This window comes from Dermatophagoides pteronyssinus, unplaced genomic scaffold (assembly GCF_027571235.1).
Source record: "Dermatophagoides pteronyssinus isolate colony J.1.1.1.1 unplaced genomic scaffold, Derpt_VIB-CSIC_2022.12 sq0033, whole genome shotgun sequence".
Taxonomy (NCBI): Eukaryota; Metazoa; Arthropoda; class Arachnida; order Sarcoptiformes; family Pyroglyphidae; genus Dermatophagoides; species Dermatophagoides pteronyssinus.
In genome coordinates this window covers 14,876-36,303 of record NW_027461557.1, presented here as the reverse complement: position 1 = coordinate 36,303, position 21,428 = coordinate 14,876, and the positions used below count along the sequence as shown (strand labels likewise).

At 28.2% G+C, this 21,428-nt stretch overlaps 11 protein-coding genes across 11 annotated transcripts; 6 read left to right on the top strand and 5 right to left on the bottom strand.

Moving 5' to 3' along the window:
- Positions 1-87: 87 nt before the first annotated feature.
- On the bottom strand, positions 88-1,166 carry LOC113794273 (galactosylgalactosylxylosylprotein 3-beta-glucuronosyltransferase sqv-8-like). Its single transcript, XM_027344381.2, has 2 exons — positions 1,008-1,166; positions 88-948 (listed from the first exon to the last, which is right to left on the bottom strand). Exons 1-2 carry the CDS (start codon positions 1,105-1,107, stop codon positions 155-157), a joined length of 894 nt encoding a protein of 297 aa, XP_027200182.2. The 5' UTR covers positions 1,108-1,166; the 3' UTR covers positions 88-154.
- Positions 1,167-1,204: 38 nt separating this feature from the next.
- Positions 1,205-2,402, top strand: LOC113794272 (uncharacterized). Its single transcript, XM_027344379.2, has 2 exons — positions 1,205-1,882; positions 1,937-2,402. The coding sequence occupies exons 1-2, from the start codon at positions 1,321-1,323 to the stop codon at positions 2,305-2,307; spliced, it is 933 nt and encodes a 310-aa protein (XP_027200180.2). The 5' UTR covers positions 1,205-1,320; the 3' UTR covers positions 2,308-2,402.
- Positions 2,403-2,465: 63 nt separating this feature from the next.
- LOC113794271 (uncharacterized) lies at positions 2,466-4,096 on the top strand. Its single transcript, XM_027344378.2, is given in 3 exon segments — positions 2,466-2,862; positions 2,941-3,500; positions 3,502-4,096. Coding segments are annotated over 3 exon segments (1,260 nt in total). The 3' UTR covers positions 3,805-4,096.
- Positions 4,096-5,322, top strand: arg (arginase). Its single transcript, XM_027344377.2, has 3 exons — positions 4,096-4,557; positions 4,629-4,884; positions 5,009-5,322. Exons 1-3 carry the CDS (start codon positions 4,096-4,098, stop codon positions 5,317-5,319), a joined length of 1,029 nt encoding a protein of 342 aa, XP_027200178.2. The 3' UTR covers positions 5,320-5,322.
- A 420-nt stretch (positions 5,323-5,742) lies between these two features.
- Positions 5,743-7,710, top strand: Setd3 (SET domain containing 3). The gene is made up of 5 exons (XM_027344308.2): positions 5,743-6,055; positions 6,122-6,436; positions 6,499-6,799; positions 6,864-7,309; positions 7,377-7,710. The coding sequence occupies exons 1-5, from the start codon at positions 5,992-5,994 to the stop codon at positions 7,592-7,594; spliced, it is 1,344 nt and encodes a 447-aa protein (XP_027200109.2). The 5' UTR covers positions 5,743-5,991; the 3' UTR covers positions 7,595-7,710.
- On the bottom strand, positions 7,568-9,814 carry Tbc1d22 (TBC1 domain family member 22). The gene is made up of 3 exons (XM_075823658.1): positions 9,798-9,814; positions 9,130-9,547; positions 7,568-9,063 (listed from the first exon to the last, which is right to left on the bottom strand). The coding sequence occupies exons 2-3, from the start codon at positions 9,523-9,525 to the stop codon at positions 7,879-7,881; spliced, it is 1,581 nt and encodes a 526-aa protein (XP_075679773.1). The 5' UTR covers positions 9,526-9,547; positions 9,798-9,814; the 3' UTR covers positions 7,568-7,878.
- Positions 9,815-10,045: 231 nt separating this feature from the next.
- Positions 10,046-11,933, bottom strand: Hph (HIF prolyl hydroxylase). The gene is made up of 4 exons (XM_075823659.1): positions 11,298-11,933; positions 10,529-11,242; positions 10,264-10,474; positions 10,046-10,203 (listed from the first exon to the last, which is right to left on the bottom strand). Exons 1-4 carry the CDS (start codon positions 11,742-11,744, stop codon positions 10,163-10,165), a joined length of 1,413 nt encoding a protein of 470 aa, XP_075679774.1. The 5' UTR covers positions 11,745-11,933; the 3' UTR covers positions 10,046-10,162.
- A 131-nt stretch (positions 11,934-12,064) lies between these two features.
- Dus2 (Dihydrouridine synthase 2) lies at positions 12,065-13,977 on the bottom strand. The gene is made up of 3 exons (XM_027344339.2): positions 13,583-13,977; positions 12,883-13,528; positions 12,065-12,816 (listed from the first exon to the last, which is right to left on the bottom strand). The coding sequence occupies exons 1-3, from the start codon at positions 13,853-13,855 to the stop codon at positions 12,305-12,307; spliced, it is 1,431 nt and encodes a 476-aa protein (XP_027200140.2). The 5' UTR covers positions 13,856-13,977; the 3' UTR covers positions 12,065-12,304.
- Positions 13,978-14,023: 46 nt separating this feature from the next.
- Positions 14,024-16,072, top strand: LOC113794234 (equilibrative nucleoside transporter 3-like). Its single transcript, XM_027344338.2, has 6 exons — positions 14,024-14,517; positions 14,588-14,669; positions 14,726-14,892; positions 14,946-15,040; positions 15,117-15,490; positions 15,553-16,072. Exons 1-6 carry the CDS (start codon positions 14,372-14,374, stop codon positions 16,057-16,059), a joined length of 1,371 nt encoding a protein of 456 aa, XP_027200139.2. The 5' UTR covers positions 14,024-14,371; the 3' UTR covers positions 16,060-16,072.
- Positions 16,073-16,731: 659 nt separating this feature from the next.
- On the bottom strand, positions 16,732-18,816 carry LOC113794289 (uncharacterized). The gene has a single exon (XM_027344396.2). It carries the CDS (start codon positions 17,939-17,941, stop codon positions 16,892-16,894), a length of 1,050 nt encoding a protein of 349 aa, XP_027200197.2. The 5' UTR covers positions 17,942-18,816; the 3' UTR covers positions 16,732-16,891.
- Positions 18,817-18,966: 150 nt separating this feature from the next.
- On the top strand, positions 18,967-21,408 carry LOC113794232 (cytochrome P450 1A1-like). The gene is made up of 5 exons (XM_027344336.2): positions 18,967-19,826; positions 19,888-20,015; positions 20,082-20,454; positions 20,510-20,634; positions 20,698-21,408. Exons 1-5 carry the CDS (start codon positions 19,615-19,617, stop codon positions 21,327-21,329), a joined length of 1,470 nt encoding a protein of 489 aa, XP_027200137.2. The 5' UTR covers positions 18,967-19,614; the 3' UTR covers positions 21,330-21,408.
- Positions 21,409-21,428: the final 20 nt, after the last annotated feature.

The following is a 21,428-nucleotide window of genomic DNA, read 5'->3' as shown; positions in this document are numbered from 1 at the left end:
TAAAATTTACAATCAATGAAGGTCTGTTCATAAACTCAATGATCAAATTTTTTAAAAAAAATTTTTTAAAACATTTTTTTTTTTGATTTTATTTCATTAAATCAACTATAAAAGCACATTGGATTATTATCAAAATTTTTAGATTCATAAATAATTAGGTTTTTAATTTTATTTTCTTCAATTTTGGCAATTCAGTTCTTGTATGCCAAACCAATGTTTTTGTACATAAATCAGCTCTTGGTTCAAGATCATCAATCGAATGAATAAATTGTGTTAACAAATGTGTTTCTTGATAACCACGTGGCACATATGGTGAAAAATATGCATCATTTTTCTCTCGGATCAATTGTAAATTGATAGCAAAACCAGACATATCAATTGGAAATTTTCTTTTAGGTTTCCATATGGAATTAAATCCAATAACTTTTCCATTTTTAACCAAAGGTTTTTCAACCATCAGACCTCCGACTAATCCTACGGGGAAAACTGATACTTTTTGAGTATTACGAATTTCTTCGAATAATCTTAAATCATATGTATTATCATCATCACCGAAATAAACAATTCCTTTTTCAATTACTATATCGGTTAAATTTTCTCTTAACCATCGTAATGCTTCATTTCTTTGCCAAACACCTCTTGGTTTAAGCCAATTTGGATCCAATTGATTATTCGTACGAAATGATTTTGGTGTTTCAACATTCAGATGAGTATATCGGAAATTTTTATAAATTTTCATTCGTAATATTTGTTGCAGAAATTCTGTAATAAAAGAAGTTTTTTGATCACTATCTTCAACCAAAATCCAATGTAGATTTGGTACTAATAATAATGTATGCGACAGACGGGTTAATTCAGCCTGTTGTACAGGACGTGAATAAGTTGGTGTAATGAAATAGATTTTCCTATCAACATTTTGTTCGGATATTTGATTATCGTTGATTTTATCTGTGTAAAAATGACAAAAGATTTACAAAAGAATTCTTCACAAAAAACCAAAAACTTACCTAAACATTTTTGTTGTTGATTATAAACAAGAAAATAATTTATAAATATTAAAAATAAAAGTAATAAAATTATTATTTGTAAAATGTTTGTTAATTTCATGTATATATTTTTGTTTCGGATTGATAAGCAAAAACAAAAAGGAAAAATCGAAAAAACAGAATTTTGTAAACAAACGTGACGCAATGTGTGACTGGCTCAGCACAGAAATATTCTTCTTTTTTTTGTTTGTTTGGTTTTGGCTGATTGTTTCAGCTGTAAGCTGTCATTTGAAATTTTGATTTAAAAATTCGCAAAAGATTTAAATTGCAAAAAATGGAAATCGAAACCGAAGATTTTATAAAAGGTTTACGTTTATTACATTCACGTTCACCCGAATCATCGGATGAATTGAAAAAATTATTAGATTTTTATCATGCTAAAAAAATGAATTTTAATCTTGAATCACGACGACCAAAAGATACACTGATGAATGCATTTTCATCGCTACAAAGTTTAAATCAAGGATTACGAACAACAACAGCTGGTGAAGATAAAAAGCAAAAAACATTGGAAGAAGATTCCGAAGCAACCGATATTGAAGATAATGAAGCATTCGATTCGAATAATAATAATGATTCTTCCACAACAACAGCAAATATCATCCATAATAATCAATGCGTTGTATGTAGACAAGGTGAATCAACCCTAAATCGTCTTTTAGAATGTCATGAATGTCGACTATGTTTTCATCCTGAATGTCATAAACCTATTGTATCGAAAAAAGAATTGAATGATCCAAGATCAATTTGGTATTGTTTTAAATGTAAAAACGTGGGGAGGAAAATGCAAAAAACATCGATAATATCCTCGGCAAATAGCGGTAAAGTTATAATCGGTAAGTTTGATTTATTGATTGTAAAAGTTTTTTACTAAAAATCTCTCCAATTAGATCCAAATAAGGTTGTAACGAATACTGCAAAATCCTCATTAGATACGATAAAACGTTCGAATAAAATTGCCACTACACAATCAACACAATATCATCCAATTCTGAAGGCAAATTCATCAACAATCGGAGGAACTGCCACGGGTATTTCACCAAGTGGTAATCAATCTGTTCGTCAACAATCATCAACAATGGCTACAAATTTGACGAATAAAACCAAATCCAATATTGGTGGATCGATGCATACTGCTGCTTCTTCGAATGCTGGTTCAACCTACAGCAATAATCCAACACCATCATCGAATTTGATGAATAATTTAGATAAACGTTTGGCTAATATGAAAAAAACTAAATCTGGTTCAAAGTTTTCCTAGAAAAAATTGTTCCATTCCATTTTCAGTTATTCTTTTTTTTAATTTAATAATAAGATTTGGTGTGTGGGAAATTAATTTTCTCATTTAAAATTCAATTCAATTTTTTTTGTTCCGAAAAACTTGTTTAGCGCCAAAGTAGGTAAGGTAAGGTGAGTGAAATGAGCAAGGTGTGTGTGTGTGTGTATCTATTCGATGTTGTCAAACCTGAATTTCGAATGTTATTGTGTGTGTGGTCGTGGTTATATGATGATGATAGTGTATTGAGAATTGTTGTGAATAAATGTTTAGCCAAAAGTCAAGAGAGCGTAACAAACAGAAAAAAACAAAACAAAAATAACGAATTAGCCAAGTTGTCAAATTCAAGATACGCGCCCTGTTTGTTTCATCATCAATTTTCCAAAAAAAATTCAAATTTTATTCGTGAAAATTTAACCCGATCTAACCGAAAAAAAATGTCCCGAATGATACATAATGCGGACATTTCTTATTCCAGCATTAGTAATCCTGCTGGTGTTGGTGGTGGAAATAATTTCAAACAACATCGACATTCAGACAGTAAGTTTGATTTTTGATCAATCGATCAAAATGATAAAATCTCATTGATTGATTCCATTATTTTCATTTTTCAAATAGATTGTTGTCGAACTTGTTTTCTAAATTTCCCATATGCAACAATAACATCAACATTTTTAGTCATATCAGGTTTAATCATTAGTTTCATTTCGATATTTCATTTATTGGGCATAATTGATCGTTTAACACAAGATTTGTTTTATAAACATTTTCAATTATCAAATGAAATCAAAGTTGTAATGTTTTTCATACTTGGTTTTGTTGCCATCGTAATTCTAATTAATCTTATTATTGGATTTGCAACATCATTCTTGAAATTTGATGGTAAACCATCAACAAATCGTCGATCATCATCATCATGTTTTTGTTCAAGAAATTCAACAACAAATTGTTTAATGCGTTTTGTTTTTTCCGTTAATCAATTGATATTCTTGATTTTCTTTTTACTTTTCTTAATATTCACACTGTTTACATTCATCCTATACATAATGAAAACATTATGTAATTCCGAACAACTGTTGAGCGAAGCTGAAAAATCCTTCGATAATTCAATGATCACCAACAACAACAACAACAATCAACAAGAACATTCAATAAATCTACAACCATTTTCACATTATTTTCCCATTGCAACAAAATGAAACCAATCTTCTCATTTTCAAAGATAATCGTTTGAAAATTTTATGTAAAGATTACATATCAACATTACTTTTATATACATTAATTTCATTTTTAGGAATATTCCTTCTGTTTATTGGATTTTATTGTTATTCAATCAATCTAACTGTTAATCGTATTCGTATTGCAACATATAAAAAATATACTGAATTATTATATCTAAGTAATTTTGGTTGTGGTGGTGGTGGTACCGAAATGAATGCCTTCTCTGATACATCATTCGATGTTACTGGTGAAAGATTTTAATCAATCGAAAGTTCATCAATCAATAATCACTAATCTTCCATTTGCAAAATATATTTCATAATCTTATCACAAGCTTACTCACACTCACTTCCATATCTCTATCTAAATAAACTTTTCTCTTTGATTCATTTAAAATTCATTATCATTACCATTATCATCATCAAAAGTTTTGATGATCTTGATGATGAACAAAACAAAAAGCTCGCACATGTTTATTGGTTGGATTGAAAACAATCAATTTTCTTTGTAAATTTTGAATTATTAAAAATAAAATAAATCTTTTATATAAAAATGTTGACGACTAAATTATCGATGCGGTCAAAATTATCGAAAAAATCATCGATAGAATGGCGGCAAATTCGACAAATCAATTCCAATATCGGTGTAATTGGCATTCCATTTTGGTATGGTCAATCCAGATTAGGAACTAATATGGCACCGGAAATTTTACGTTCAAAAGGTTTGATCGATAAACTTTCCGCTCAATTTGGACAAAATCGAGTAGTAGATTTTGGAAATATTTCTTTGGAAATTGATTCGAATGAAATTAGTAAAAATCAATGGAAAAATCCAAATGAATTTAATCTATGGAAATTAAGTGAAAAATCAAGTAAATTTATTGAAAATTTAATCAAAAATGATTATGTTCCATTGATTTTGGGTGGTGATCATAGTATTGCAGTTGGTTCGGTTATGGGAACCAAACAAGCTTTGATTAATATGGGCAATAGCGATGGCGACGATCTTTCTTTGGTTAGATTTTTTAATGATTTTTCCCTTTTTGTTAATTTCTTTTAATAATTTTTTCCCCGTTTAAATCAAAGATATGGATCGATGCACATGCCGATGCAAATACAGTTCAAAGTTCGCTATCAGGTAATCTACATGGAATGCCTATGTCATTTTTAGTAAAACCAACATCGACTGAACATCAACAGAATCAACAACAGCAAATCAAACCTTGTATAAATGCCAAAAATATTGTTTATATTGGTCTACGTGATGTTGAAATACAAGAATTGCATCTATTAAAAGAATTAAATATTGCTTATTTTTCAATGAAAGATGTTGATAATCTGGGTAAGAAGTTTTTTTATTTATTTTAAACATCTTTGTGTACTTAATGTTCATGACATCTGTTCTTTTTTTCTCTTTTCATTTTTCCCACCCAAAATTGCATTCAAAAAAAAACAAAACACAAAAGGCATTAATGAAGTTATTGCCAGATCTTTAGATCATATAGATCCATTGGGAAAAAATCATTTACATATAAGTTTTGATGTTGATTCATTAGATCCAATGATAATACCATCAACCGGTACACCAGTAATGGGTGGTCTTACATTCAGAGAAACACTGCAAATTGGTGAATATATCAACAATACGGGTAGAATGATTGCTATGGATTTGGTTGAATTTAATCCAAATATTGGTACCGAACAAATGATTAATCAATCAGCAAAAACGATTATCGAAATAATAATGGCATTTTTTGGTAAATCAAGATTAGGCTAATTCGCGAATTGAAGAAAAAGCCAAAATTTCAATCCATATTTCTTAGCAGAATTATGCAACGCCCCATTAAAATTTCTTACTTTTGCTGTTGCCAATCATTTTGTCATTGTTATTTTTATTTTTGTTGTTTTGTTGTTGTTGTTGAAATAATAATAATTTTAAACGATTCTCGTTTTTGTTTTTGTTTTCAATTCTACAAACAAACATTAAAATGTTTATTTATCCAACAACATTTACATTTGTCTATGTGTGCATGGTAAAATTGCTTTGATTTGCAAGAAATTTACACTATATTGAAAGAATATGGATGCAAAAACAAGCAAAAATCCTAAACAGAATTGTTGTTGTTGTCAGTATTTTTGACTGTTTACATAAATAATGTTTATGGATAGTGGGAGGAGGAATGGAAATATAATGGAAAATAAGCATGTTTAGCGTTTTGCCTAAATGATGATTGAAAATTGAATGTAATAATTTTTTTTTCACAAAGTTAAAAATAAATTTTTTCGAAGTAGAATTTCGGTGTCATTCTGTAAATTCTGTAAATCTTTGAATGTGCTTTGCTTCTGAAGTTCTTGATTTACTCCATTTGTTTGATTTGTTGTACAAAGTTTTTTTCGGTGTGTCCAGAAATTTTCTTTTCACAAAAATAAAGGTTTTGCAACGATAAAAATGAAAACATTATCATCGGAAAAGGAAAATCTTCTTAAAAGTCATATTTGTGATCTTTATGAAAGTAAGTGTTTTTTTGGTTAAAAAAAGATTCCATAATGTTTATGTTATGGATTTTTTTATAAAACAGGAGTCAATTATTACAACGTAAATCCAACCGATCCATTGAAAGAAAATGATCAAATTGAAGATTCAATTAAGAGCATAATTGAAATTGAAAAAGAAATTGCTGTCACCTTACCAAAACGTAGCGAAAATTGGAAAGAATTTCAAGAATGGTGTTTGAAAAATCAAATTCCATCGGACCGATTTGAAATTAAAAAACTGAAAAATGATGAATATGGATTATTTGCCCTAAATAATCATAAAGAAAATGATGTCCTTTTTCGGATTAATCGTAAAGCATTTATGACTAATGAAACGGCAACCTCCGATATTAAACTAAGTTCAGTTCGAGATCAATCTTGATTCTCAAATAATGATTCTTTTTCTTATCCATATCTATAGATCAATTTACTCAAGATGTTATCTTTAAACATATGCCCAATTTAATTCTAACATTTCATTTGTTATCCGAATTGAATAAACCAAATTCATTTTGGAAACCATACATAAAAACTTTGCCAACATCATATTCAACAATTCTGTATATGGTACAAGAGGATTTAATTCAACTACGTGGTAGTGCATTACTTGATGAAGTTGTTAAATTTAAACGTAATGTTGCTCGACAATATGCTTATTTTTGGATGAAAATCTCTAATGAACGTAATAAATCATTTGGCAATTTTACATATGAAATTTATCGGTTTGTTTTTTTCAGTGTATTATGCTGTGTTTTTTTGCTAATTTTTTGATTTTTGCATTGATAGATGGGCACTATCCACCGTAATGACTAGACAGAATTCGATACCATCAAAAGCGGATAAAAATCAAACAACATTTGCATTGATACCATTTTGGGATCTTTGTAATCATAAAGAAGGAAAAATGGTAACCGATTTTGATCCAACCGCGGATGATTTGGTTTTTTATGCAATGAAAGATTATAAAAAAGGTGATGAAATTTTCAATTGTTATGGTAGCCGTAGTAATTCGGATTTTTTCCTACACAACGGATTTGTTTATGATAATCATCCTTGTAATACTGTACGTGTTAAAATTGGCATAAGTAAACAAGATCCACAATTTTCATTAAAAGATACATTATGTCGTAAAATTGATATCGATACTAATGGTTATCATGAATTGGAACATAAATCAAAAGGATTAAATCCAAGAATTTTGGCTACTATTCGAATTTTTTTCCTTGATAATGGTAATTATTATTTGTTTGGTTGTTGCTTTTCAGTAAATTTAACCCTTTAACTCTCCATTTCATCCAGAGGGACTTGAAAAATGGATCAAATCAAAAAAATCCGAATCATTATTCGATGAAAAATGTACCGATCTACAATATTTAAACGATAAGGTAAAAGAATTCCTGGCAATGCGTTGTAAATTATTATTAAAACGTTATCCACAAATTGATAAATTTCGTAATGAAAATATTGAAAAAATTGTTAAAAAAGAAAAACAAATTTTAGAAAGTTATTTAATGTGAATTTTGTATTTTCATTCATGAAACAAACAAATCAATCAATCCAAAAACGAAAAACTGAAAATATGATGATGATGATGAAATCAATGAATAAACTAAATAAAATAAAATAAAACTAATATGGTTTGTTTGTTTAATCAAATGTGATTTGATTTGATTGTTTTTTTGCAATTGTTGTTGTTGTTGTTGTTAAATGTACATCTTGTTTTTTCACACCGTGTTGGTTGCTGATGCGTTAAATATTTACAGAAAATATGGTTATTTTTAAGATTCAAGGAAGAGCTTGTTTAAACTTTTAGATGATTTGGTGAAAATGCATATTTAAGCTGATATGCATCGGCAACCAATAATTTCACCTCGTTTTCTGACCAATGAAATGTTGGTAAATTTTGTAAACGTATCATAAGGCCTTGAAAATCTTGTTCCTGTAATAAACTTTTTGACCAAAAACGTAAAAATGCTGCACAAACAAACAGATGAAATGCGGAAGAGAATGGTGTACCACAATTCATTGATGAAGATGATGATGTTGATGATGTTTGATTCAATTCATGTGAATCATTAAAATTATTAGCCGGTACATATGTTGATGATAATGCACCTTCAGATAGATATGTATCCCACAAACGTATTATACAACGAAGTGGTATTTCTCTAATCAACAGATTATTCATCCAACGAAATGCAAATTGTATATATTCAACCGAGTTGTTTTCCAAATGTTCATGTAATTTTTTATCTACTCTTGATACAACACGTGACAGATGATTAACCAATCGTTGTATACCAGGTTGAGCAAATGTATAATTATCTTGTATAGAATCTAATAGTTTATTAAATGACCAATATGAATCAGCTTCAATGGTTGATAATGATTCCTGGGATAATTTTGATACATCAAATAATTCAACATCATTAAATGAATGTCCAGGCACAAATTCAGATAAATATGTAACAAAAAATGGTGTAACCAAATCATTCATCCCTTGTACATAACCGGATGCAGGATGACGTATTGACCATATATATAGTATACGTTTAAACATATCTTGTACGATTGGTTGTTGAAATATTGTTAATAATGGTTGCATACGTGGTATATCAATATGAATTTGTCTATACATTTCATCATTATCTTGTCGATTATTATAATATTGTGCAACCAGATTTTGATATTCAATTTTTTTATTCTCCAAAACAATCGAACGTTTTGAACGAACCGTAGGAAGATAACCGAGTAATAATTTCCATGCTAATGGACGAATTTCATCCGGTATACCACTCCATGTAATGGTACGTAATTGACTTAAATCAGTAATATCATCATCCAATAATAATTTTTTAAGTTTAGCCAATTTTGGATCATTATTTTTGGTTTTTTGTTCGAAACAAGTATCATTATAATTTGATTCTTCTTCTGTGGTCGATTGTTGTTGTTTTGATGATGATTCAACATTCGAATCCAATGAAGGCTAATTGGTGATGGATAAAAAATTTATTGAATAAGCGTGGCTGATAATTAAGAAAATTTTACTTACAATTTCTTTGATAAGAATCGAAGATTTATTATTACCAAATTTATTATGTTTATTATGTGTAGAATAGCATTGTGATGAATTTGAATTTTTCGATGACAAATTTGGATAGGAAATTTTATCTTCGATTTTAGCATTCCATGCATCATCACAAGAAGCATTGAATTGTTCAAAACTATAATTATTATTATGATGATTATGTTGTTGTTGTTGTTGATTTTTCTTTTCTTGTTTCATATCGTTTGGAAATCGATGTCGTTCGATAGCCGATGATGATGGCCGCGCTAATCCGGGAAATTTCCGATTTGTCATCATCATATTTGGATGATTATTATGATTGTTTGTTGTTGTTGTTTTATTATTACTACTATTCGATGTATTTGCGTTCGGCATATTCATTATTATAAAACACTAAATTACACTGGACGAACAGAAAAAAATCAATCAAAATAAAAAACTACCAGAAACAATCAACACAAACAAACAAAGAGAATGATTATATGATGATAATGATAATTTATCATCATTATCATTGAAAAATGGATTGATTTTGTTTTGAAAATTCTTTTCAAAACAAAAACAAAAACAAAAAAATACGAAATTCTGCAAAACAACAATATTTTTTTCTTTGATTGAAAGGAAATTCAGTGAAATCAATCAATCACACAAACATTGTCTAATTGATGGACAAAAAATCAAACACACATTATCATCATCATCAACATTTGTTTATGACGATTATTTGTATGTTAAAAAATGTAGTCGTATACGACAAATACAAACACCTACCACCAATGATCAATTGATTAATTGTCTGTATACACAGCAGCACACACAAATTGAGTGTTTACCTTGAAAATTTTCTCCACTAGATGGCAACATTTGTTTTACAAAATTATTATTATTTTCGATAAAAAAAGATGAAATTTTTATTTATTTAAATTATTTACAAAAATTGATGAAACAAGACAAATACAATTTTTTCAAAATAAAATTTATGAACTTTCAGTTAAAATGGCGAAATATTTTTTTTTCATCAAAACGGAACCAGATCTTTATCGTTTGGACATTGCATGCCTAATAAAGAGAAAGAGATAAAGTTTTTATTTTTGATAATTTTATAAGAAAAAAACTTACTATTTTCTCGATATTTTTGTATGGCACGTTCACGTTCATTAGCATCAAAATACCAAACAGTTATGGCAAAACGCATACGTGTTGATGGCATTACTTCATGTGGATTACGACGATCAGACCAAAAAAATATTACACGATTAAATCTAGGTTCAATATCGGCAACAATTCCATCATTCATTTGTGGAAATAATCTTAATACACCACCATCACGCTGGAAAAAATATGGTGAAAATTTTCGATAAAAAAATCAATCAACACGACTTACCTCACGACTATAATCTTTATTTAAATAATAAATACTCGTTATACATCGGCCATCATTATTAGGATTATCAACATGACGAACATATTTAGTAAAATTACTTGGATAACAAGCAATCATTGCTTTTGTTCGTCTCGTAATTCGATATTTTTGAAATTCACCAAATGCCAAATTATTACAACGTGTTATGATTGAATCCAATATTCGTATCAGAAAACCAATATTCAAACAAATTTGTTCATTACCTTCAACCCATGTTATACGATCACCGCGTATTAATTTGGAATTTGAATTTGCCTTAATATTCACAACTTGTCCAGGTTGAAAGAAACCTTTTTTATATAATAATGTTACTTCATTCAGAATAAGATCACCATTTTGTAGAAAATCATCGATAACACAGAAACCATATTTATTCATATCTTGTAAAATGATTTGACAATATTTATTCAGATCTTTTAGTACATTATCACGATTTAAATATTGCTGCTGATGATGATTGGAAAGATTGAATGATTGATTACGAAAATTGTTAAATTGTTGCTGTTGATGATGGCTATTATTCAGAATATTATTGTTTGCAATAGCTACTTGTGGTGGATGTTGTGTAAAGAAATCAGTCATTTCTTCATCTTGATGATGGTGATTGACATGAATAGTGGATGTGGATGAATCAAAATTATTGATATTATCCGTTGGATGATTATTCAATGAATTCTAAACGAAGGAAAAAACATTCATTATGGAAAGATTATCATATCTATCGACTTACGATTGTAGAATTAAAATTATTAACCAAATCAATTTGATTTGTTGGTGGTGGTTGTTGTTGATTAAGTTGTTGTCCATTGATCATCATCAATATATCATCATTGGAAGATGATGATGATGATTGATCGGATGATGATTGTAATGATGAAAACATTTCTTGCTGTTGTTGATTAAGTTGTTGTTGTTGTTCAAATAACATTAAATTTTGTTGTTGTTGTTGTGGATGATGGCCATTATTATTATCAATAAATATACTATCATTATCATTATTATTATCTAGATAATGATTGTTATTAATATTATTATTATGAGGGTAAACATTTTTCATACACCAATGTTTATGTTGTTTCCAATGTTCCAATTGATGTTCACGACCACAATAATTTGCTTTTAAACATCTTCCACATGATTTAAGATTATCAGTTTTACCACAAACTTCACATGACATTGTTTCTGATTGGAAAAGATGAATGTAAAGGCAACAAAAAAACAAAAACCAATAAAAAAACCAATAAACACCCAAACAAAAACAAAATCCTGGGCAACCGAAACAAAAAAAGAACGAAATTGTAACGACGATGATTATGATTATGAAAATTATGAGTAAAACGAAGAAATGAAATGAAGAGAGAATGATGAAATAATCAATCAAAACAAGAAAATATTATTAGAAGATTTTAATATAAAATGATTTGATAATTTTTTCTTTCTTCCATTCAACATATATATCATATCAATATTGAATTTGATTTATCAGTTTTGTTGATAAAATACTGAAACGAAGAACGAAACAAAACTGTGAAATCAAAATTCAATCTTGGCATTTTGTGTTCGATGTATACAACACTCTTCTCACGTAGACCTTTGTTTGTTGTTTTTTTCTAATCATAACAAATCGATTTGAACGCCATCTATCGTTTTTTAAGTTTACAAAATTTTTGAATTTTAATTTGATAAATGAAATGAAATGATGATGATACAAATGAATGATGAAAATTAAAAAAAAACTCAACGTCTTATAAAATATGTTCGTCCATGATATTGATATTCAATGATTGATATATTTGATTCCGATTTATTCACTAAACATTCGTTGATTATTTTTTGATTATCGTGATCATCCAGAAGACCAAGTTTAATAATAATAACTAATGCAGCTGATTGTTCGGCAATTTTTTTCGTTGTTTCAAGATATGGTGTTTGATAACATTTACCCTGAAAATGTAGTATTGAATGAAATTTTTTTTCAATTTGTCTAGTTTCATAACGTGGATTTTTATAATTATTTTTCATCAACCATTTATTCAGTATGGTTTTTGGATAATTTGATCGATCAAATACACGTTTAACAAATATGATTGGTAATTCGATTAGATTTTCATCATTGCCATTGACATCATGATTGTCTGATTTGGTAGATATTATTGAAATTTGTTTGGCTGAATTTCGTCCTTTCAAAATTTGTTCATAATAATCATTTAGTCCATATATTTCGCACATTGTTTTCATATCACGTGCACCTATGATGCAAACCAAAAGAAACAAAATCATCAAAAATCAAATTAAATTAATAAAAAATTCCATACCGGCAACAAGTTTACCATCACCATATTCTTGCATATTACCCAACATTTGTAATAAACAATATTTACTATTACCAGTTGTATTATCATAACGTATTGCTAATTTAAGATAATCACGTATTACATCATCAATATCTTTCAATATGTTTGTCCGATCGAAAATTGAACAATTTTTCATTGCTGAACGTGAAATCATCACAGATGATGAACGAGTTTTTTGTTGAAAAATTCGAATATTTTCATAATTTCGAATATTACATGAATCACCATTAGCAATTATAGGTACACTTAATATATTAGCTGCTGCACGAATATAATCATTACGATTTGGATGTCGTGGTCGTTCATCAACCGTACGGCCATGTATAGCGATTGCATCCACTCCAGCTTGTTCGATTAATTTCAACAGATTCAATGTCGAATCTAGGCTATCAAATACACGAATTTTACATGAAATTGGTTTACAAATTTTTGATTTTAATGTTCGAATTATTTGTTGAATCAAATCAGGTTTGTTCATCAGTGCAGCACCCATACCACCTTTAATGGAAAATGATTTTGGACAACCCATATTAATATCAATACCGGCAACATCATTTTCAATCATTTTTGCTGCCATAACAGCTCGATCTGGATCATTTGTTCCAATCTATACGAGAAAATCATGGTAAATTCTCATTTTTGATCGTTTCAACACACATACCTGTAATATAACTCGATCTTTTTCCAGCGAACAAGTTCGAAATACAACCACACCGGTATCATCAATAAAATCAATAGTTCCTAAAGCATCATTTACGTAACGTTTTGATTTGATTAATTTAAAATCAATAATTTCATCCGTATAAACTAGATCGGCACCATATTGTAAAGCTAATAAACGCATTGGTAATGTTCCAATTCGAACCATTGGTCCAAGAATTATTTTATCTTTATATAAATCACTATAATTATGATGATTATTTTCTGAATTCATCCTTAATTAAGTAATTGATGATTCATTAAAAAATATCCATTAATTTCATTGCTGAAGAATTTTTTAATTGAAAATTTTCGAATGAAAACAAATCAATTTATTTTCTACACATGGCACATTCTATTCAAAATGTACGGATCATTCGATATCGAACATCTTTTTTTTTGAATTGAGCAATATTCGGATCGGGTGATTTTTTTCTGGTTTTATATTGCCATCAAACATTGCAAAAAAGATAATTATCTTTTACGACGATGATAATGATGATGATGATGATAATAATTTAAAACAAACAAAAAAATTTTTTATGGACGGAAAGAAAGAAAAATTTCACCCAATAAAACTTTTGATAAAATCCTTCATCCATCATATCATTTTTAGTATGACTTTTCCATGTAATAAAATCAAAAATCAAATAAAATGAAATCATCATCATCATTGAAATTATTTTAAATCGTCATTTAGCGATTTATTTTTTCCGGACGAAACAAACAAAAATAAAGAATAGAAACGAAAATGTCATCATCAAGAAGCGATGTTGAACCAATTTTGAATATCAATGATGGTGATATGATTCAAGAATCATTATCTGAACCAACACCACCTACGATCATATGTGAATCATCGACCAATAATGATAATGATAATGGTGAAAATGATAGGTAAGATGGTTGGAAAAAGTTTTCGTTTTTTCGATTTTGAAAAAAAATCTTTTTTTTTGTTGACCAACAGGTATCATTTGGTTCGAATATTATTCTTTTTGATTGGTTTAACACAATTATTACCAATGAATTTTCTAATCACAGCTGATGATGTAAGTTTTAACTTTTGTTTCAAATTGTAATTTATTCTGATGTTGATAAACTATAGTTATGGAAATATAAATTTCGAAATGTAAACTCGACAAATATTTACAATTACAATGACGATTCGGATAAAACAAAACTACAAACATTTTTCGATAGTTATCTAATTATTGCTTGTAATTCACCATTTTTACTAGTTTATCTGGTTAGTATGACAAGATATTTTCAAAGGTAAGTTTTCGTAGAATCCTGAATTGAAATAATGTTTACTTTTTTTTCTACAGAATTACAAATGATTTGAAAATCTTTCTGTCATTTTCATTTACCATCATAACATTTATGATCATTACTAGTTTGGTTAAAATCGATACGGATGAATGTAATTGTGTATTTTTGTTTGTTCGTAATCATTTTATCTATTTCATTTTCTTTCTTCTTTTTATTCTTCTGGACAGATCAAAATGCATTTTTAATAATATTATTAATATTGGTATTCATTGTAAATGCAGCGGCTATTTTCATACAGGCCATATTTACCGGCTTGGCTGCTCTATTTCCATTGAAATATATTCAATCAATGGTAGCCGGTCAGGCAATGTCCGGTTTATTTGCAGCATTAACGAAAATATTCTCATTGCTAGGACATCGTACATTAATCAATAATGTTTTTATATTTTTCCTTCTGGCTAATCTTGTTTTGATTGTAACATTTGCATTATTTCTGTATGTTCGAAACAAATCATTTTATTCATCATATGCATATGCATCAAATAGTTTGGATAGTAATGTCCCATTAAATCTTTCATTATTTGGAAAAATTTTTCAACAAGTAAGTGTTAATTGAGTGTTAATTTTTTAATTAAAATCCTTTTTTTAAAAAAAATTAAATAGATATGGCCATTTTGTCTAACACTTACCATTGTTTTTTGGGTTACATTATCCATTTATCCTGGTCTTTTTGTACTGATAACACCTGTTGATCATAAAAATCAAATATTACCGGAAAAATTTATTCTACCAATAACATGTTTTCTTGTATTTAATTTAGGTGATTTTTTTGGTAGATTTTTTGGAAAATATATTTTATTATCAAAAACTCATTCAAAAACAATATTAATATTATCATTTGGTCGTATATTGTTTATACCATTATTTCTTTATTGTAATGCACAACCTCGACATCATTCAGTACTATTTCCATATGAAATGATATTTGTTTTATTTAATTTTATATTTGCATTAATGAATGGTTATTTAGTATTGAATGTATTTGTTAATGGACCACAATTAATACCGGATGAATATCGTCATATGTCTGGTTATTTTTTAATTGCATTTTTAGGTGCTGGACTTACATTAGGTTCATTAACATCACCATTAATTTTAGATCTTTTATAACCGAAAAAATTTTATAATTTTTTTTGTTTTGTTAATTAATTAATAACCTTATATAATAAATTTATTTAGTCAAAAACAAAATTCCTTCAATTTTTTCTCCGATTAAAAGTGATAAAGAGAGAGGGAGTGTGTGTGTGATGTAAATCAAAAATCAAACAAACAAAAAAATTTCACTTTGAATAAAAAGAATAATTTTTGACCTTCAACTTGCCTCCTTACCTTGTTTTTTCTTCTTCATTCTTCTTGATGGTCATTCATAATCTTCGAATCTTATGTTGCTGATAATGAGCGTTGATGTTTTTTAGGCGTCGACTTGATCTTGTTTTTTGCTCTCATTTTCTTTTCTTTAATCAAAAAAAAATGATTCAAGTGTGTGTATGGATGTGGTTGATCTAGTTAGCCCGTCTGGCAACATTTTTCAATACCCATCTTTATTCAAGAATTTTTTTTCAACAAAAAAAAGTCATCATCATTATGTTGAAATAGTGATGCTCGAATAAATCGAATGCAAAAAAAAATCGAATGTTAAGAAGGTCCGCATCCAAAAAAAAGATGCAGCACATGCAGAGCAAGCTGTGGATGATGATTTAAGGATTTTTTTTCTGATCTAAATTAAATTCTAGAAAACAGGATTTTCTTTCCTGAAAAAAAATCAACAAAAGTGTAAATATATTTCGTTTTTTGTTTTGTTTTAATTTCAAATATTTAAATTTATTTATGAAAGATTTTATTAAAAATAATGTACAGGTGGTTTATAGAGAACAAATTGTTTGTTTGTTTGTTTTGTTTGTTTTGGGCAATCAATCAAATTCAAAAATCAAAAATTAAGAAATCAGGAAACATAATCATCAAATATGATGCTATCCAAATCATCCAAAATAATATTTTCCATATTTTGATCATTATTATGATGATTGAATTGTTGTTGTTGCGGTTGTTGTTGTTGTTGATTATCAATCAGATGATCAAATAAAAATGTTGATGATTCCATCATCATCATCAAATTATTATTTGCGGAAAGACCAACGACCTGTTGTTGTTTATCACTTGATTGTTGTTGTTGATTATGATTGCTATTGAATAAATATTGTTCATGAAAATTATTAATCGATGTACCAATAATGTTTGATGACGTTTGATGATGATGATGATGAATTTGGCAATTATCACGAGGATTTAGATTGGAAAATGTTGATTCGTCATTTGTCATCATTGTTGTTGCTGAGTTAGTTGCTGATTTATTGATAGTATCGATAGTGTCGTTCTTTTCATCATAATGATAATGATTTTCATCAATTGTTTGTTCGGTTGTTTCTGTTTCTGTTTGTCGTAATAATTGTGTTAATGCTGATATATAATTTACAGCTAATTTAAGTGTATTAATTTTGGTTAATTTTGCCATTGAATTTTGATTGTTTGTCGAAAGGGAGCAGGATGAAGAAGAATTGGAACATTCATCAGCCGCCGTAGTTGCATTAGCAACATTGGTAATGGAAAATATATCCGGTACAACACTTTGTAAACGTTTAAATGCATCATTAATTTCTTGCATACGATAACGTTCACGTAGATTTGCCGTTTTACGACGATATTTACTTAATGGTGGTGGTTTATGTTTATTATTATTACGTAATGATGATTCACGTAAAGAATTAATATTGTTTCGATTCGAATTATTTGATTGCTGAAATGATGATGCAGTAGTCGTTGAAGCTGAATTACTGGATTTAATTCGAAGATTATATTTCGTTTTCGTCGATACTTGTTGACAGATATTTTCTTTTCTCATCATACGACGTTTGGTTTTTTTGTTGTTTGTTGAATCATTTTTATCGTCATTATGATCGAGAGCTTTGGTCATTTGAGTTGAATCCATCATCATTGATTATCACACAAACACACAGAGAATCAAAAAGAATATTTTTTTTTCATAAAATCATCACCAAAACTTTGAAATGAAAAATTTGTTTCTTCGATCGACAAGAAAAAAACCCGAATAAAAAGTGACTATGACCAACCAGTCATCAACAACTACTGCCGATCATCATCATTGAAGCTTGTTTTTTTTAAGCCAAACACACATATATGGTATGTGTGGTGTGGTGTGTTTGTTCAATTAATAATCATCATCATCATCATAAAGGTGAAGTGAAATGAAATAATGTGTGTGGGATATATCTTTCAAGCAAAAAGTAATCTTATTAAAACGACCAATAATAATAATTCTATTCGTATAAAAAAAAACAAGTCCGCCTAAACACAAAAAATAATAATGGTAAAAAAAATGATGCTCGAAAGAGAGAATATTTCTTCTTAAAATGATTTTTTTTTCTTCAAATCAAAAACTATTACATTGCAATGATGACGGTCCTTGGCCAAATCTAGCTGAAAAAAATTTTTTTTTTCCCTGCATATCTTTATGTGGCTGGGTTAGGTTAGGTTATACATGCTATATCTATGTGGTTGAGTGAGGTTAGGTTTGTCATGCTATATCTATGTGGTTGAGTGAGGTTAGGTTATACATGCTATATTTATGTGGTTGAGTGAGGTTAGGTTATACATGCTATATTTATGTGGTTGAGTGAGGTTAGGTTACTTTGAGAAATGAAAATTTTTTTTCCAAAAACCCTCAACCAATGTGTTTTTCATTTGATTTTTTTTTTGGTCTGGCCATGATCTTTGATGTGAAACACTATTTATTGAAAAATTTTGAATTTTGATAAATCAAAAATTTTGTTTTTGTTTTTTTCCATCATCATTTCTAATCAATCAATCAATCAGCTATCGATTTCGAAGAAAAACAAAATTTTTGCTGATCAAAAGAAATTTGAAAATTTTTTCTTGTTGAAAATTCATCAACAAGTGTTGAACAAACGACAAAGCAAAAAGAATGGCCTCATTAAAATATCAATCAGAGAAAAAATTATGCAGAGATGGCACTATTAGTAAAAAAAAATTTCCCTTCTTCTTCTTCTTCTGCTGCTGCTCAAATCGATTGTTTTCACTTTTCGCGTGTTTTTGGATAATTTGTTGTTGTTGTTGTTGTTGTGGACATCAATCGAATGATGATAGTTACGATGATTACGATGATGATTATGATGATGAAAAACAATTAACCAAAAGCGCATGTTTGCAATCAACTAAAAAAACGAAAAAACCTCTTTTCATTTTCAATTTTTTTTAGTAAACAACGATAAAGTATCACAATAATCAATCATTTTCAATAATTTCCATCAATTTTGATTTGATAATAAAGTTGTTTCTCGTTTAAATTAATAAAAAAAAATCATTATAATCATTGTACTGAAATAGTACAGAACAAAAAATTGAAAACTAAATTCCTGAATTTTTCATTTGAAATTCTTCGTATTGGGGATATACCAATTGTTTTATCCTTGTATACAATTATGTCATCATCATCAGTGGTAACGAAGACAACGACAACAACAACAAATCATTTTATGAATCATTTAAATAATTAATTGTGCGCGTGTTTTTTTGTTTGTTTGTTTGTTTGATTTAAATTAATTTTTCAAAAATACAAAATCATTTGCAATGTTATGGTCGATATCAACATATATTTCATCGAATCTAAGTTCAATAGTATTGATACTTTTATTTCTTCGTTATCTGGTATCATTGAACAAAGATAAACGTTTACCAAAAGGACCAAATGGTTTTCCATTACTTGGTTATTTACCATTTTTAGGTTCAAATCCACATTATACATTATGGAAATTGGGTGAACAATATGGTTCGATTTATACGTATGTTTTAATTTAATTTATCAATTTATAAAAAAAATTTGAATTTATGAAATTTTTGTAGACTGCCACTTGGTGAACAAAAAATTGTCATTCTAAATGATTGGGATTCAGTAAGGAATGCATTGAGAAAAGATTCATTTCTTGGCCGTCCAGATGTTTCATTATTTTCATTGGTTACCGGAGTTAAAAGTCAGTATTTCGAATGAAGTTTTTTTTGTTTGAAAATTTTTTCACCAATCACAAAAATCCTAACAGGTTTAATCGATGATGATCATTATAGTTGGCGTGAAGATCGAAAATTTTTCGAAACATTATTTCGTACATGTTTTGATAGTTCGAATATATTTAAAAATCTTTTGAATGAACTAAAATCATTGTTGATTTATTTGAAACGTACTAATCGACAACCGATTGAAAGTCGTAAAAATATAACCAAATATGTTAATAATTTTTTCAGTCAATTTATATTCGGACGACATTATATTTCATCCAAATCATTGTTTGATTCAGCGTTGTTTTTAAGAATTTCAATACTATCATTATATCCGTCATGGATATCGAAAACATTTTATAAATTATTTGTTTGGTTTAATCATCATCATTTTACATTGTTTGCTAAATTTTTTCGGTAAGATTACCTATTTTGAAAACACATTTATTCACTATTTTGTTTCCATAACCAGAAATGAAACGAAAAATCATTTGAAATCAATTCGTACGGAATCCACTTCTATTCGTGATCTAATTGATTATTATATTTTAGAAATACAGAATAAAAAAAATAATTATTCATCAACTACAATGTCAAGTGAGTATTATTATTATTAAATAATCAAATAATAATAATTAGTTAATCTGATGAATTTGTTAGTTGATAAATTTCGTGCAAATTGTCAAGTTTTTCTTAGTTTTGGTTGTGAAGCATTTATATCATCATTTGAATGGTCACTAATATCAATAGCATATTTTAATGAATATCAACAAACAATGTTTAAAGAAATTGAAAAAGCTATTGGTTTACAACGAATACCCGAATTTAAAGATGAAATTCGTATGCCATTCACAATGGCATTTTTAAATGAAGTACTACGTTGGAAAACTGTTTTACCATTTAATTTAACCAGAAGGTCTACAGATGATGCTACAATTTTAGGTCACTTTATTCCTAAAGATACATTAGTTGTTGCTAATATTTGGGCTGTACATCATGATCAAACAATATGGGAACATCCATTTCGTTTTAATCCATATAGATTTTTAACCGATGATGGTCGAACATTGATCAATGATCATGAAGGATTTATGCCATTTTCATTGGGCAAACGATCATGTGTTGCTGAAACATTTGTAAAAAAATGGCTATTTATTTATATTGTTGTTATTTTACAGAATTTTTCAATTAGTTCATCAAGTGGTGAAGAAGCATTTGATGAAGTATTTCATTTAACTGTTCGACCGAAAAAAAATGTTGAATTAACATTTCAATGGCGAAATGAAAGTTGATTTCGATTCTCGATTCGATTCGATGTACATAACACCATGTGATATTTTTTTTTTTTGAAATAAATTTTTTTTTTTTTGATTTCAAAAATCATTTCTTGC